Below are 18,514 nucleotides of genomic sequence, written 5' to 3' on the forward strand. Positions count from 1 at the left end.
TTCTGTCCTATCACCTGCCAGTGGCCGAGTGACTTCTGGAATGTGTTCCTAAAAGGAAAACCACCAAGAAGACTCAGAATCTATAAGATGACTGATTGCAAGAGAAATACAACCTCTGACTGTCACCTGTTGTACAGACCCACAGATTTGGAGGAACCCCAGGTGAAGTCACGTACAACTCCCTTTTCCACTGCTACTACCCTAGGAGAAGGTTCCAGTATCTCTGCACCCACAGGGCTGTTTACATGACCTTCTAACTGTGTCTCATGCTTTCACTCTTGCTCTCTTCCCCTGATTTCATTTTGCACAAAAGCAGGCTTAAAAAATATAAATCGGATTCCTGTCCATTGCTTAACCCCCTCCAGGGTTCCCATGACTTGGGTTACAATCCAGACTTCTTCCCATGGGCGTGTGAAGCCCTGTGCAGCCTGGCTCCTGTCTTGGTCTCATGCCGTGCTCCCCTGTCCACTCCATCACAGCCACACTGGACTTCTACAGAGTTCTGGAATGCTGAACTCCTTCTAACCTCAAGGCTCCCTCCTGGACTGCTTTCCTCACAGATCTTTTTCATATCTAATTTCATTCTATCAAACAGGAGGCAGCTCCCTTCCCCTCACACCAACATCCCACACCACTTGGTTTGACTTTCTTCCCAGTTTAAAATGAATGAATGAGGGTTTTTATGGGAGTTGTGGGGTCAGGGGAACATCAGGTATGATCTTGTATTCTTCCTGAGCCAAAGGTTCAGCAATGTTTGGCTAATCATGTGTTAAGATGCCTTATTTGTGCTCACAGCCCGTAACTTTCCCACTGCACAAGATGCCTATGACAGTCCTCTGATCTGCACGTCCAGTATCCCCACCACCAGAACAAACGAACACAAGACCCTCTGTGCAAAGGCAAGTGAAGCCATCACTCACTGATAGTGGATCCGGACTCAGGTCTGTTCAGGGAGCTGATGATGACAAAGCCGAAGCCTTCGTTCTCTTTGCGGTGAATGACCACATCACTGGTCTGCAGGCTGTGGGAGGCGAAGCCTTCGGGCGGAGAGGCATTGCCACTGGGGGCGGCATGGTTGCTGTTGGTGTAGGCTGCGTAGTCACTGCGTGGAGAGCTGTGGTGGGTTGATACGGAGCCTGGACTCCTCCCGTTCTCTGGGCAGGGCTCCCCTGCAATACACATTGTACCCAAGTACTCGGTTATTTCACAAGGGTCTTGGAGAGTGCCTCTGCTATACTAGGTGCAGTTCTAGACATTAGCATTGTTACAAGACTGGTTGGTTGATTGCCTTCTAGCCCCAAGAGTGCAGGGCATGTGAAGGGCTACAAACTTAGCTACAAACCTAGCTGTGGAGCACCCAGGTCTAAGCCCCATTCCACCCTTGACAGCAAACACAGCTAACCCCCTCACTGGCTTCCTTTGTGCTGCTTGTAGTTTATATCTTCCTCTTGTTAAATCTGCAACCCTCCAAGACAATGCCTGGTTTTATATATTAAGGTTCTTAGTTGCATAATAATAACTGATCAAAGAAGATTATACAACAAGTGGACAGTATTTTAAACTGAAGTATGCATAAGAATTACTTAAAGAACTTGTAACAACTGTGCATCTTCAGGGTCCACCTGTGGAAAGTGTTTTCAGTAAATTTAGGAAGATTGGGCACAGGAATCCAGATGAAGCTTCCAAGCCACCATTGAGCAAAGCTGCTGTAGGATATGGTAAGTGGGGCTTACAGCCCAGGATGTCCATGTAAAGGAACCCATCATAATTTTACTAAAGAGCCACGGTTTTATTTAATTTTGTGATACTCTGTTAGCCTATAAGTGTTAATTCACTCTGTGCAGGTGGGAAACATCCTTCTTAAAGGGTCCTTCCCATACTTCACTTGCTCTAGGATCAATGTAACGATGATGTTACATTGATAACAATAAGGGACAATGAATTTTGAATTTCTCAGGGAGGTGCTGGCGACGTTGTTCATTTATATTCTGTAGATACACTATTATCAGGCAGATAAACCAAACCAATATTTCCATGAGAAAACAAGCTTATTTACAGGGAGAAATGATGGAAAGTTGGAAGCCAAGAGAACCTACTTTTTAAAAATGAAAGTTCATCTATCATCCAGAAAGAATTTTGTCATTTTAATTTAAGACCTAGGATTTGGTATTCTGACGAAAACAACCGAAGAAGTTACTTAGAATTTTGTAATTAGAAATAGTATGGTTTCATCCCCATCTTACAATTTGATTAGTGTGCTCAAAAGATGTTTACGGAACAGAGAAATAGTAAGAATGAAAGTAATCACAATTAATGATTCCTTTTTGGATCTCTAGATATGGTTTCCGTCTTAGGACTCTGGTAGGTGTCTCATATGGCAAGTTAAAAATAATAAGCAAAAGTTCCAGTGAAGGCTTTTAACTTCATAAGCTGTGATTCCATTCTGAAAAGAAAAATACTTTCATTTCAAAAATCAAAATCACTTCAAAAATCAGGGAGAAGGAACACAGACTCTAAGAGATTTTTCATTATACTGTAAAGAAAAAGGAGCTGCCTTTATTCATATACTCGGATTAAAAACAGCCTTACAAAAATGCATTCATTTCTTGTTTGTATTTGCAGAATGATTAAGACCTAGGCTGCTGCTTATTACCATTTGATATATTTGAATTTTTCTGTAAGATTTAATTAATCAGGTTTTAATTAAAGAAAACAAATGGATACTTTATATCTGGAAGAAATGTACTGAGGTGATAAAATAACGAAATGTCAACATCAAAGTCTTTCCCTCTTTTCTACCAGAATTTAAAAGTGTCTGTAAGATGTACCCTCCCCACCAGAAAATATCATCCAAAGACAAGCTGTTATTGTCTTGGTAAAGCACATGTCCTTTATCAGTCCTGGTGCAAGTTGGAAATAAAGTGATTAGAGATAGTCAGGAAGAAGAAAAACAATTATTAGGCTGCAACATTAAATTGAAAATCTCCTCGAGTTATTGGACCAAATCAGTAACTAAATGTCATAGGCAGTGACAAAAGAGATCTCATTTTCTGGCTGTCATATTTTTAGGGGGTTGAGGGCTGTACTTGTCAGGAGAGCGGCAAATAAGGAAAATGATCTGTCTTTGTAGTAAGTGGCTGGGAGTGGCTCTGCCATAGGGTCTAGAAGAACATCATGCACTAAGTCAGCATGATGGTCCCTGAGTAAGCGAAAAGGCCAATCCATTAATAGAATACGGTTCTATTGCTTTTGGACTTCTCTTTCAACCTCTAAAACAAAGTTCTTTGTCTTTAACAACATGAGCACATTTAAAGCCAGGAAGTTAAGAAGATTTCCAATGGTAGATTTTGAAGGATAGAATTGATTCTGTGTTATTTTTCTACTCAGCTGGTTCTAGATCCAAATGAGACTGTCTTCTTGCCAACAATCCTTTCTGGTATAGGGCATGGATAGCATTGTTTTAGAATAATACAGTGAATGTCACAAAGTGACCAAATACCATGTGCATTTTTTTTTTAATTCACTCACTTCCAGCATCTCTGACTCATCCTTCTGGCCCCCACACAAATGGGTATACAGAATTCAGTCAATTAGTATCTACTCAAGCCAAATAATTAATTTTTAGCTTGAGCTTTGGTCATACTGGAAATCATCACTGAGCTGACTGGAAGAGGTCCCCATTTGGGAAGGCAGCAATTGTTGGCAACGTCTTCCAGGTGAGGCAGTTTCCATGAGAACAGTCAACTGCTGGCCAGGGACTGCTCCTGGCCTCCAGACCCATCTGTTATTTGGGTTCAGTGCTGGTCTATCCTTTGCTTAGTAATTGTTAAAACTGGTTGCCAATGTTTTCAAAAAGAGAGATTTTTACAGAAATACAGATTTCTGGTTTCTCTTGAAATATCTAACAATTATCAGCTAGCGCTGGGTAGTGGTGGCTGCCTTCACAGGGTCTGCGTTTGCAAGTCGCCCCAGTGCCGACCACCTCCCCCCTACCCCCCAGTGTCTCCTGCAGATTCCTGAGTTACTCATTTACTCGTAGAGTGAGGAGTATGCAGAGCCAAAGGGACTTGTTCAACTGGAGCCCTTGTTCCCCTTCCAGATCACACTCTGGGTACCAGGACTCTAGGGTTCTGTAACCAATTGACCTTGTCTGATTCCAGAATGTGCCTGGGCCTCTTCTCAGGACCTCAGAAGGATGGCAGCACTGTACACGTCTTGTCTTGTCTTGTCTTGAAATGTGGCTGAGGCATGGGGTATGCTTGCACAGGCTGGAGTGTTCCCATGTATGTGTACCCTATGGGGCCTGCTGGAGCAGGGGGGCTGTGCCCTGTCAATGCTAGGGGCGGGCCTGCCTGCAGACATTTCAGTTTGTGCACTCCTCCTCTATACTCTTCAAAGCAGACAACTTATTTAAACGGTGACATGCTCATAGACAAAGAAGAAGCAAATGCATTTAGAATTCACAAAAAGTGTAGTAACCATGACCGGGGAATCCATTGGCATCCTAAACAATGGCTAAACTTTTCACCCAGCTTCCAAGGAAACCTTCCTTTTCTCGGCATTAAGCCAAACATTAGACTTTGCCTTGGATGTTAGAGAAGAGACTGATGGATAGCTTTAAGATGGACTCTAACATGTTTTGATTAAGTCGTAAAACGTTCTTTCACATCAATTCTAGAGTGACACGTTAGGAAATTCCTCAGAGACACCCTTCTCTCAGACGAATAATGTGTATTCAAAATAATTTGTCATTAGGTTGAACGTCTCAAAGCGGAGCTACTAAACATATAAATATTTGTACTTCCAGTGTAATAAAGCCACTCTTCTACTATCCTTGGAAAAAAACACAACAGCTAAACACCAGAGCTGGTGGCATAGACAAGATATCTTTCAAAACTAGTTTAAAGTGCAAGATCTGTGGTATAATTATCTGGTAAATAAAACTGGATGCATTACTGGATGTTTCTTCATTTACTCCACAATTTCTCCTTTTTGAGGATCTAGCTCATTGAAAACTCTGCCTTTCTATCTTTCGTGTGTACACTTTAAATATATTTTAATATGTGCTGCAGGTTTTTTGTTACTTTAATTTCTGGCCAATGTCATTAACCAGTTGGTGTCTCTCCAAATAGATGTGGTTTTCTCTTGAGCGTGAACTTGGAGCCAGTGCCCGGCATCTTCTGAGGAGGGGCAGGACATTTGTATAAGCCGAGGCAAGCATAACGCTAAAGGCTTTAACCCTTATGACCTCTCCTCTTCCTAGCCCCTGATACCTCCACTTTCTTTAGGCAGGAAGGGAAAAATCCGCCCCTCTTCTCATTCACTCATCTGTCTCTTCACAAGCTGATTGCTCACTTCCCTTCAGCTCTGAAGGGAAAGCCAGGCTTGCACCTCCCACTGCTTTTGCTTAGGAAAGCATAATAATAATGATAACAGCCCTTGAAAAGGCATCTCCACTGTCATATCCATTTGTAGCTGTCCCTTCTTGCTGTTGGAGAAACAACAGCTCTGAGGAAAGGCTGTCTTCCTATGCTTTTAAAAAATCTGTTCCAACCTATTTCTAGGCGTTTACTTTACTATCAGAGTATCCTTTCCTGAACTTAATCATTTTCAATACTGATGAAGCTTTCAAGGAAGAGTGAGCCAAATTAACTTGCAAACTCTCCTGGTGTGAATGAGCAGTCTGCAGCAGAGCATTTTCAAAAATTAAATGCACTTGAAATGCACTCGAAAGCCTAATGAGTAGAGTTGGTAAGAACTGCAGCAAGGAGCATCTTCACAAAAGTCACATGATCTGCAAATTGCAAGAATACATTTTTGCAGCATTTGGCATACACTCCAATAGCTTGGGTTGATTAGAACAAAATTTAATTTGCCACAATCAGCTGGTGGCAAGGGGAGCATGAAATTATGTTGGTGCATCAGTTTTGCACTTTGCAGTATATTTCCTTGTAAATCAGGTATCTTTTAAATTTATCTTTGGGTCACAGAACATATAGCTCAGCAAACTTTTTATTAAAAATCACTCTTAGTGAGAGAGACAGTTAAATGTTAACCAAGCAAACACTGTCATCCTCCTGGCATCTTGCCCAAGGATACGGCATAATTCAAGGTGTTTTACTTCTTTGGGTCAAGTGGTATGCCATGAATTTCTGAAGATGAATGTCATTTCGTAGCAAAACTTCCATACCATACAAGATATATAGCAGTCTCTACTGGTGAGGGCTGACAATTCTTCTGACTTGCCCTTTTAAATGATTGCCCTTGATCAAAGTCTAGTTTTTAGAAGACTCGAATAGAAACGGGGACTTTTAGTTCAATTACTGTCTTATCTTCCCTAGTCATTCACAGCTTGTGATTAGTTGGTGTCCCCCCACCACTTTTTAAAATTCAGATGTGTTATAGTAATAACACATATGGAAGACTCCTTATGTTACCGAGTGCCATTTGCTAAAGGTTGGTCTCGCGTCTTTGAATTAACTGGGGGTGGGCTGGGCGGGGGCCTGAGGTGGCAACAAGCACTGGCTGGGGAGCTAAGAGCCTCTGCATTATCACTGACTCGCTGAAGACTTCGGGGAAGCTACTGAACCTCTGGGCCTCGGTTTCCTCATCTGTAAACATGAGTGAGCTCACTCCACTCAGGTCCCTCCTAATCTCTCTGAGGAGGGCCAAGGGGCTGAGCAGAGAGGCCGGTGGCCACGAGAGCAGAAGGTGACAGAACATCGTCGGTGCTGTTCCTCTTGCAATTCACAGGACAAAGCACAGGCAATTTGGGACCCCATTCCCAACAGTACTGAGTGCTTAGATTACAGAAAATAGTTGATGTTTGTAACAGACATATTCATAAAAATATAAATCTTTTTTGGGGGGACTGAGATGGTGGAGAGAGATGAACTGAATCCTGTTATGAGTGTGAAGAGTGACTGTTGAAAGTTAAGTCTTTGGTGTGTTCTTTTATGAAGCTGAGACATGGTTGTAAAGGGAATAACTGCTTCTGATTGATCGGTTTCATAAGTTTGGAATTAAATGAATTGCGTTTTCTAAGAGTGACGTACCACTGTATTTTTGTCATAGTTTTATTGTTACCTTTTATCAGGCTCTACAACGGAGGCTAATTTTCCATCCTAGTTGCCTTATTATGGTATCAAAATGCTGTGGTTCTTCGTTTGTAAACACAATGAGGAACATTTTCAAAAGCTGTGTTTTTTCACTGCTGTAATGTTCCTTTCATAACGAGCATCCACCAAAGAGCAAAGAGCATACACATCTCAAATTAGCCCCAGGCTTTGCTAGAAATTTTTAATGACTACACTGAAAACATAGGCTTGAAAGACTGCTTGGAATTATACTACTGGGGTGAAAATCTGCACTTTCAAAATCACAGTTACATTTGGAATATCTAGGGTGACTTTTTTCCGTGTGTAAAATAGACACTGACTTAAAATTTGGTTTCAAGTGTCCTTACCCTGTCCCACAAAAGCATTTCAGCACCTAATCCCCAACCCTAACCGCTGGCTTTAGTCACACACCTCCACATAGCACCTTCCTTCTCACAGTGAGGTTGACCTGCCCGTTCCGAGCTGCATGGTGCATAAGGTCGATGACATAGCGGTGGGTCTTGCCAGCCACTGGAATCCCGTCGACATAGACCAGCTCGTCTCCTGGGTGTAGGCGGCCGTCTCTGTCGGCTGAACCCATGGCAATGACAGCGCCAATCAAAATCTAGAGACGCGGTGAGAAGGGAAGGATATTTACATTTCAACTTTTCCTCCCATATCTATGTATATATAATTTCTTTATGTAAATACATAGTAATAATAGACAATAGATGATAGTAACTGATAGTAATTATAGTAATAGGTAATAATATCATTTATAGATCTAATTTCTTTATATATATGTACAACTTGGTGTAAAGTTTTATTTCCACCTTCTACCCCTTACTCCAAACCTGAGCATGTACTTGAAAACTGAAAAATGAGGGGCTGCAGGGTTTCTTTCTTACTCTTCCAGTTTGCTAACTCCTTCTAGAGAAATTAACATTTTGAACTTGCTGCATTTGCTTCCTGGCCCACTAGTCATCACCCTTAAGGAAAATTCTAACCCCAAATAACCCGATGTTATTAGCTACCGTTCATGAAACAAGTTGGGGATTGAATCTTGGTTCCACTTCTTATTTGTGTGGCCTTGGGCAAGTCTTAACCTCTGTGAGCCTCAGTTTCTTCACATGCAAAATGGGGAAGTAAAGTAATGGGGGCTACTTTACAGAGTTGTTGGGAGAATTGAATGAAATGATGCACATGACGCATTTAACTTTGCTTGAGGCAGATACTGAGTGCTCCAAAAATGTCAGGGAAACTAGCTGCTTGTGCATATTATGAAACTGATACAGGTTCAAAATGTTTTTGTTTTTTGCTTTGCTTTGAAAGGCTGGAGATAAGGGGAAAATAAAATAAAAACAAAGCAAAACTCGTAGTTGGCTTTTCTGGCCATTTGATTTTAGAAAAGTCTCAGTCAAACCTCCTCCCAGTTTTTGCTCCATTCCTTTGAATACTTCCTTAGAGCATTATCCCCTGCACAAAGAACACCCCGGGTTCTGCCTGTCACTGGAAATACTTCTGATGTTTAGGTGACTATCATACCCGGAAATGGGGAGGTACATATCTGGGAAACGTGTGAATTGTAATTCCCTGAACGAGTAATCATAATAAAAGGCATAACATAAGGTTTCCCTCTTCCCATTTGAAACATTTAGGTTAGTATCCATCAGCAAGGCTTTATTTTCTCTGTCATTGAAAAGGCATAGTACTAAATATTTTAGTTTTGCTATTTAACCTACAGATAAATTTTCCAATACATGGACAATGGACATCCTTTTTCTTTTTCCAAGTGGCTTAGCCATACAGCTCTGAAGGCAGTTGTTACCCTTAGCCTGATAATATTACAGAGACTGTAGTCTAAGTTTTATTTTAAGTCTTTATAAAATGATCCCTTGCTCATAGACTATTTCTTTCAGGCACAATGATTTCTTCCAAATTGCTGATCTGTGGATCCCAGCTAATTTGGAGAGTTGCTGTTAAGTGATCTGCAGGCTTACAGGTCTTCAGGTGTGGAAGCAGACAGATTCTTACTTGGTCATACTGCTCAGTGTGGCCTGTTAACATGGCAACCAGGTCTGAATGCCCAGGACTTCTCAGGTATATGGAAAATTAGAGTCTGAAGAGTATTCTCTTTTCCCTGAGGACTTCACAGCCTTCGTCCACTGAATTTTATCCATAGGAATAAAAAGTCCTTTATGACTACAGCTGCTTTTCCCCTATTCCTGGGGAGGGGGTGGGGGTAGATTTCCTTCCATGTGGAATTATTTGTGCTCTGATCAGTGATTCATTAGTGCCATCACAAGGAAAACCACACGTATCCTGCCCTTAGATTGGCTGCATAGTGTGGTTCCTCCCCTAGGACACTCTGCACCCATTTGCTATAGGCCAGTAGTCGGGCATACTTCTGACATTCTCCATTTCCCTTATTGTCATGCCAACCTGAATTTAGGAGTTTCTTTCTAAAGATGTTCCAATCTATTCTTCATAAGACTCAACCTGTTAAGAAGTCCTTCAAAGATTTGCTAAGTGCTTTGTGCAAAAGCCAGTTAAAATGAATGTTTATGTTTGTCCACAGCCCCTTGAAAAGCTGCATTTAGCTGGGTTAGTCCCTCAAAATGCTTCAACCTTTAGATTTCCTACATGCCTTAGTGAGAGAGTTTATAGCTAGTTACAGAGAAAAAATGGCTCATGAACTCCTTGGCTGGTAATTATCAACTTTAAGCTATAGTTCTGATTCTAACTGATGAAAGTGAGCCAAAATATAGGTTACAACTGAGAGATCCAGGGCTGCAATTGGGCCCTCGACAAAAATAGTAAAAACAAAATTTCACTTTGGAAAAAAAAAAAAAAAAACAACCCAAAATGTCACATTGGAAAATTCCCATTCCTCCCTTGCTGTAAGCAGACAGTAAAGATATAAAGATACTCTTGAAGTTATCTTCTGTGTTACTAGGTGATACTAGTATAGTAACATCCATTAAAAGGACAATCCCAGTAGGGCGCCGGGGTGCCTCAGTCGGTTAAGCATTAAAGTGTCCGACTTCGGCTCAAGTCATGATCTCATGGTTCACGAATTTGAGCCCTGCATCTGGCTTTCTGCTGTTGGCACAGAGACTGCTGGGGATCCTGTTCCACCCCCACCCCTCCCCCACTCGTGCTCTCTCTCTTTCAAAAAATAAACATTAAAAAAAAAATCCCAGTAAAACATATGCTTTTCAGCTGCATTTTTGTGATATGAGTACCCTTCTTACTAATTAATTTATCTACCAAATATTTATTGAACCCATGGGCCCTTCTAGGTGTTAGGAATTCATCAGTGAACAATAAATACAAATCCCTACCATATAGAACTTCTTTTTTTATGGTTAGACAATGAGAAGTGTGTGTAGTAAGTGTGTAAATTATGTTGCATGCTAGCAGGCACGTCCCGTGGAAAAAAGAGAGCAGATTGGGATGGTAGATGGGTGTCAGTCATGTGGCCGTGGTGGTGTGAGAGCTGGTTAGGGCAGGCGTCCCTGAGAAGTCGACATTTGAGCAAAGACATTTTATCAAGTCTTACATGGTTATTTCCAAATAAGTGGTATATTCAACATAATACTTCAATATAATTTATTGTATAGTATTATGTTGTTATTATATACATATATACTATTACATAACTACATTATATAATCCATCCTCTACCTTGTTTCAAACAGAGGTTGACATAAACTATTAAACAAGCTTGAATTGCACTGAGCGTGGTGTGCTGGAGCAGGCACTGAGTCGCATGCCCATTAGCTATATACATTAGTCACATTCGCTCCATTCATCAGTAACTGCTGCCTTTGCTGGGGAGAGACTGACCACACACACTGTCACTGCTTCCGGCTCTCATGGGGCTGTTGTTCCTTCGCCTTTGGCCGTTTTGCACCTTTGTGCATTATATTTCACTGCAGATACAGAGCTAGCTCTATGTATCTCTATTTAGGAAAACAACAAACACAACTTATTTTTTTTTTCCTTTTAATTCAAATATGTTTTGTATGCTCCAGCCATTCTATTAGTTTATTTCCTGTCTGCCACTGTCACTGCAGGGACTAGATGATCTATGATTCCTTCTTGCACTGTAGTTCATACTAGCTTTTCAATGTATAGACATTCTAACGTATGCTTAGGCTGTCGAGAACATGCCTTGGGACATCTGATCCTTTAATCAAGTAGTTCTAACATTTTAGGGTGCATACCGATTACCTGGTGAGCTTATTAAAACACAGAGTTGGGATCTACCCACAAGAGTCTGATTCTGCAGGCCTGGGGTGGAACCTGAGATTCCACATATTTAACAAGCTCCCAAGAGAGGCTGGAAGCTTCGGTTTGTAGCTCTGTCACACTCCTACTAACGAGATTCTGAGTATTCTCACTTGGTCCAATGGCTATGGGATCTATGGTCTCACTGGTCACTTCTAAGTCTGCTGAAGGACTCTCCTGCCAGTGCCTGGCCTGAGCTCCTTGACACATCACACTGATCACTCTGCAGGTCTATTGAGGGACTCCCTCACCCCAAGCACATGGTCTGGGCTCACCGGCCCATCAGGCTACATTTTGTTTCCAGTCTTGCTTTCCAAGGGCTACACTGGCCCCTGAGCCTTCCCAACCAACACTGGTCTCACACCACGCACACCTCTGTCGAGCCTCACTGGATCCTTCAGCCCGTGTAGACCCACTCATCAGTTTTCTCATTGCACTTGGAGGAGTTCTTTATCTTGTCTCTAGTGCTTTGGCCCTGAAGGAAGAGCTTTGTGGCCAAAGAGCTCGAAAAAGATTGCCCCCTGACCCCATAAACAACTGACCCATGGTCTTATCTTTCTAAGTGACTTCTCTAAAGAACAAAAGAATCACAATAATAACTCCATAACTCTACTTTATCTTACAGGCTATGAGGGCATGGAACAAAACAGAGTATTTGATATGAAATAATAGCGGTTCACATTCAAGTGGCTGAAATCCCAGTGAGCCAGGGGAAAACACACACACACACACACACACGAAAATGCAAGCAAATAACTAAGAAACAAACAAAACCAAATCATATGTGCAGGCCTTTTAATTCCTTTAATTCCTTCCTGCTCTACCTAATGCAAGTCCAGCCCCAGTAGGTCTGATCTGCAATAATTATAGCCTGGGACAACTTGACAATGTGGCCAGAAGATTTCAGGCTCTTGCCTTCCAAAACTTCTCCACAAGTTTGCACAGACTCCCTGACCAAGGAGTATGTCTAGCATTACCTCTTTCTTTCTACGAACAGTTTTTCTCCATTGCAGCATTTTCTAAGTCTTTCCACCTTGATGCCTTCCCATCTCTTTTCAGCTCACAGCTGGAAATCTCATTTTTGTTCCTTTCTGGCAATTTTTCATTTCTTTCTATTTCTATTGTTATTTAACTGTGAAACGTATTTCCTCTTGCAGGAAAAAATGCCCATATGCTTTGTTGGAGCTGGACTCCTGCTGTTCATTATTTGCCAAAAGCTATGTTGTCGTGTTTAATGTGCACCCTGAGATGTCAGTACCATTTCATATATATGGAGGCAGAAACCTGTTTGATGTAATTTATGAGACCTCCTGTGGCTGGGGACCAAGTCACCTCATGAGTCTCTTCTTTTGTAGCACATCAGCAATTAAATGAGGCCAGCACATTTTGTTTATATATTATCTCTGGGCTTAACCATGGAGGAAAGCAGGAAGGAAAGGCTTATGGGAAATCTTTACAGTAGAGTCACTCTTCCTGACATGATCTTTCTGAGGTGCAACATTCTGGTTTTTTAGGGCATTACTTTCTGGCTTTGCTTGCCTTAGGAAGCTTTAGGCTTCTACTTTAATGGCTTAAATGTCAAAATTGTAACTCGCAGCCTGTGTGTGTCTTAAATCATTCAAGTGAAAGAATAAACCAGAATAGATCTAAATAAACCCAATGGGGATAACAGGCAATCTATGTCATCTGAGGAGGCTTATCACAGATCCTGGATGCCTGCCCACTGGATGGGAGAGAGGACTCTGGAGTCAAAGCCAATGTTCAGAAGGGTTGAGAATCTGGGAGCCAGTGCACTGACTAGGTGGAAAGCTGTCCTGAGGCCAGGTGGTGACCATGGCTGCATTAACACACCTGAGTTTCATTTTGAGCAACATGTGTTCCATTTGGGCAACAATTCTATTGCTTCCGTGCCAGGCAAATTTCAGCCAGACTCTTCCCTTCTTGAGCCAGCTGAGACCAGGCCTTCCCTGTGAACTGTCATGCAGTCCTTTCTCCCCCTGGGGAGGCAGAGACTGTTGAGGAAAATATTTCCTGAGTGTGGTGCTAGTTTACCTGCAAAGCAGACAAAGCATGAGCCTGTGTGTGTGCGGGGGGAGGGGTTCGAGCAAAGTGAGAATTTTACATTTCAAAGACTGTATTGAAGTAAGTAAAGATCATGGAAAGAGCTGGAACTTTATTTCCCTTACATTCATTTCATAGTTTAATCTCTTATTTGTATTTATATATAAAGGAAGGAAACTGATTACATGTTCAATGCTTAGGGCTTGTAAAAACCATGATCTGGCCCTGACTGAAGATTCCTTTGGTACAAAATATTCACCTTTAAATCCAGTCCTCTGGGGTTGGGAATCTCAAAGACAATAGACTAAATGAGCAACACAGGCAAAAGGGGGTCTTGGGAGCTGTGGCCATGTTCAGTCTAAAAGGGACCACGACATAGCTCCAGCCAGTTGTTGTTGTGGAGAAAGATAAGCCTAACGTTGCTAGATCTATCTTTCAAGGAATTATGGAAATCTGAATTTTTAAAAATGTGAAATTAGCTGTTTTTCCACAATTTTAAAGCACTGGGTTGAACAAAGCACGTTGTAGGGTTACCAGGACACCATCCCTGGACTAGGCTGTTTTAATTCTACAGAGCCCGTAGGATCTAGAGGCCTCAGAAAATATAAATTCCAGATTTTTTTTTCTGAGACATTCAGGTGATGATTTGGCTGGGTGAAGAGGGCTCTCTTCAGTTTCATTTAGCAAATATCTATTATACCAGGCTCTGTGCTAGGCTTGGAAGACATAGACACATCAAAACATGGTCCTTGCCTTCAAGGAATTCCCAGATTGGTAAGTGGAAAAAAGTATGTTAGTCAGTGCATTCTGGAACAAATATGAACCTCGTCTTTCTGGCAGAGACCCCTTGGGTTGGTAAGTTTGAAGCATTATGTTAGAAAAAGTATAATGAATTCTAATGGATTTACCCTTAAATGCTCTACAAAAGTCTCAGTATCCCTCACAATGCTATAAAGATCAACTTAAAGTGCCATTACTTCCTTAATTTAGTATCTTTTAAACATATGGGTGTACAATAAAGAATTTAGTCTGAGCCCAAACAGAGGTCTGGCCTTTCCTGAAATGTAACCTTCAGACTGTTGCAACAGGAGTATCTTTGTTGTTCATGGTGAACCCCTTGTACTGAACCTGAGAGTTTATGCTAATGAGGAGACTCATGGTGAGTACCTGTTACTTTATGCTAAAGGAGATGATTCAGGGTGGAGCCAGCCACACCTACAGTCTTAGGGTGGGGGCTGACTATACCAGAATGAATAGCCACATAATTAGAGGACCTGGGCCTTTGAATCTTGTGACATCGACCTGATCTCTGGGAAGGAGACGGGCTAGAGATTGAGCTCAATCACCTCAATGACTCAGTCACTCCTACTCCAATAAAAACTCTGGACACCAAAACTTGGGTGAGCATCCCTGGTTGGCAATCCTCTGTGCATCCATGCTGGGAGGATAACCTGTCCTTGAGGATGATGGAGGTTTTGCATGTGGAACCCTTCCAGACTTTGTCTTATGTGCCCCCCCCCTTTTTTTTCTGGTTGGTCCTAATATGTACCCTTTCACTATAAAACTAATCATAAGTACAGTACTTTCCTGAGTTCTATGAGTTATTCTAGTGAATTATCAAATCTGAAGGAGGCCATGGGACCCTTAAATTTGCAGCTATTGTCTGAAGTGAGGGACATTCTTCCCTCAGATTTTTTAGTTATTGCAGTTGTTGTCAGGCATATGGGGCAGATTTGGCTTTCTTGAGGACTGTGACCTTGACCTGCAGTTTGGCTAATGGCACACCATTCATCTATAGGGCACTAGTGGAGAATAAAAAGGGGAAGATGAAGTCCCTGCTTAGGAGGAATTTTAAATCCTGTTGATCAAACTAAATAGGGAGACATATGAGCAGGTTAGAGAATAATCCTGAAGGAAGCTAAGTCAGACAAATACCCTGTGGAAGCGAGGAGGCTAAATATTTACATATGTGAAGGAACTGGACACTATTGTTGGTTCTGTCTATATAAAGCAAGATGAATTATAGAGAAGAGTGAGGATGTCTCCTGACCAGATGACTGAGGATCCCTCAGAAACTGAGAACCACGTGGCAAATAGAAGGAGAACAAGTCTGTGAAAGGGAGCAGAATGTAAGTGAGATTTGTTCTTTCTACCCATGATATGAGATCCTTAATCTCTGGATAAATAAAAGTCCAAAATTATTTGAGTCCTGTATTTTACCGTGGCACTCTCTTCCTTCAAAACACTAGTAGGGAAGTCCAGATAACCTCATTGGTAAATTCACTTTCACATCTTTTCTCATAAAGCTTTCTCTCTATTGAGAGAGCACTATAATCCTCATTTTACAGATGAGGAAACTGAGGCTTACAGCTTAACTCCCTTTCATGAGCTGGGATCAGGTTAAGGCACTTGAGCTGGAATGGGGTGTTATTTATTCAAACCTCTCATGAATCTGACTTAGTCATATTGGGTACCATTTAAGACACATCTTTTACAATGAATATTTTATGGCTGATATTTTGATACATGCTCATTAATCTAGCTTTGCAATGTTTTCTGTATATTATTTTCTGCTTTTACTCTGGTGTATAATGACTGTGTGTGTGTGTGTGTGTGTGTGTGTAATTTCTCCAGAGCCCTCCCCAAATTCCCAATGTTGTGCCAACATTGAAGTTCACTTTGTGAACATCTCACGGGAATCCCTTAGTTTGAATCTGCCTGAGATTTTGCAGCATTGAGCCTGGTTTTGCTTCTGTTTATCCCTGTGTTTTCTCTCCTGTGCAGTCCGGATTGCAAACATACATAATTCTGCTGGTCCAAGGCACCTCTTCACATGTACCTTCTGTCATACTATGGCTTACCTATGGGGTGCTGTCCAGAGTGACCAGGGGTCCAATACAATTAAATAATTGAAATATCCAAGAGGAATTCAATCCCTTCTAAGGAGAGTAATGTCCCCTCTTAATGTATGTACATTAACTTATGAGGATTTATTGGCATGAAAACACTGACATGTTTTGAGAACTTAAACAGCAAGAAAAAAACACACCAAACCTCAAACTCTTCTTGAGTCCTCGAAGATTTTCTTTTAGATGTCATAGTGGGTGGTATTTCCCCTGATGCACAAACACATAAAATATATAGCCCACAGTGTGGAAATAAAGAAGTTTCAACTTACCGGCTGCCCAGGCTCATCCCCCCCGAGGATTCTGAAGCCAAATCCAGACTCCATCCTGCGAAGGTGAACATCCAGTTCCTTATAATCTGGACCTGGCATAAAGGAGATCCCATTGAGTGATGAATCCTGTCCCCTCCCCACTCCCTGAGAAACTGAACACACTGATGATAAATTAATTTCATGGATGTGATTAATGAGAGTGCTGTTAGAGTTGGTGGAGAGCATTGAGGATAAAAAGAAATATGGTGACAAAATGTTCCCAAATTAGGTAGTCTCTGGATTAACAGTGACCAAACAAGAGTATTACCATAGGCAGAAAGAACACACAAATTTCCTGACTGAAAAAAAAAAATGATCGTCTTATAATTCCTTATTTTCCTGAGAGCATTCAGATTGCTCTCAGAAAGACTGGCTGTCACTCTGAGGATGTTGACTCTGACTAGAATGATCGTTTCAGAAATCCGAGAGAGCAGAAGATAATATCCTGGAGCTACCTGGTACAGTCTTGCCTAGTGATCTACTAATATCTGCTCATGTCTTGATACATCCAATTTAGTATGTGTTGGGGATAGGGAGATACAAACATATGCCTATTTGTCTTTTTTTAAATGGTAAAAATTAGAAAAGATAGAATTTAAACTTTTCTGTATTGGGCATTTGAGTGAACTCATATCTCCCCAAACATTTTAAGATGTGGAAGCCACGAGGAGATTCACTACTGACTTCACTATTACTACTACACTAATATATCCACAATAAACTGGAAGAGAGATACTTCTCTGCAGTTAGTTGAAAGAACAGAAATGCACTTCAAAATAAGCTGGGACACTCTGGATGTCAATTTTTTCAAGTTTAGAGTAAATATAAAGTAAAACAATAAGAACTCTTCTGATTTTTTAAGAAGGATGTGATTTATGCTTACCCTTTACCCTTGGGCCTTTGAATCCTTCTCAAGGGGGTAAAGTCTCCATCATGACTGAGTTGCGCATACTTTTGTGGCCATTGTTAGGATGCCAATGAATGATTAGCAACTTTGGGAAATACTTATTAATGCCATCCTTTGCTTAAGAAGTATTCAGTGATCCTGGGGCGCCTGTGTGGCTCAGTCGGTTAAGCAGCCGACTCTTGATTTTGGCCCAGGTCATGATCTCACAGTTTGTGGGACTGAGCCCCACACTGGGCTCTGTGCTGACAGCACGGAGCCTGCTGGATTCTCTCTCTCCCTTGCTCTCTGTCCCTCCCCCCACTCTTGCTTGCATGCTCTCTCTCTCTCAAAATAAATAAATAAAATTTAAAAAAATAAAAAAAAGTAGTATTTAGTGATCCTAGGCCTTAATGGTTTAAAGGAAGTATTATAACTTACAGAATCAAGTATTAAGTTAAATTGCTTACACAGGATGGTTTTGAAAATTGGGATGGGATTTCAGAGAAGGATCCTCGTGGCACAGGAAGCTGTGCCTGACCTACTTGGATATATAGTAATAGTCAGAGTTGAGAGAGAGAGACTCAGTGAATGATGGCCAGGCAAATCTTTCCTAGGCTCTATAGTAAGTGGGGCTGCTGCAGTGATCCAGTAAACAAGGCACAATGATATTGGGCTTGCCCTGGTGTCCTCCAGTATGGGCTATGCATTCCCAGTTATATACAAAAGGAAATTCATTCATTTCTGAAATGTAAGCATAAGCTGATTGTGCTAGTGTTCTCAAAAAACAAAACAAAACTGAGTCAAGCCCAAAGTACATTTGTATATATGTATATACTGTGCAAGAATCCATGACCATTCCTTCCCTCTCATGAGCAGATGCACATATAACCAAAGTCCTTTCCATTCAATGACTAATATAAAACTCAAAAAAGATGAACCAATTGGACCTCCACATCCATT

General features: G+C 41.4%; 1 protein-coding gene across 1 annotated transcript in view; it reads right to left on the minus strand.

Annotated features, from left to right (window-relative positions):
• Positions 1-18,514, minus strand: part of MAGI2 (membrane associated guanylate kinase, WW and PDZ domain containing 2) — a 1,334,434-nt gene that overhangs the window by 158,381 nt on the left and 1,157,539 nt on the right. Inside the window, exons 15-17 of the mRNA XM_049642268.1 lie at positions 16,630-16,721; positions 7,530-7,722; positions 921-1,169 (exon numbers count right to left, since the gene is read on the minus strand). Coding sequence (XP_049498225.1) covers positions 921-1,169; positions 7,530-7,722; positions 16,630-16,721 — 534 coding nt within the window. The remainder of the gene's footprint in view (positions 1-920; positions 1,170-7,529; positions 7,723-16,629; positions 16,722-18,514) is intronic.

Source organism: Panthera uncia, chromosome A2 (assembly GCF_023721935.1).
Source record: "Panthera uncia isolate 11264 chromosome A2, Puncia_PCG_1.0, whole genome shotgun sequence".
In the NCBI taxonomy this organism is placed as follows: domain Eukaryota; kingdom Metazoa; phylum Chordata; class Mammalia; order Carnivora; family Felidae; genus Panthera; species Panthera uncia.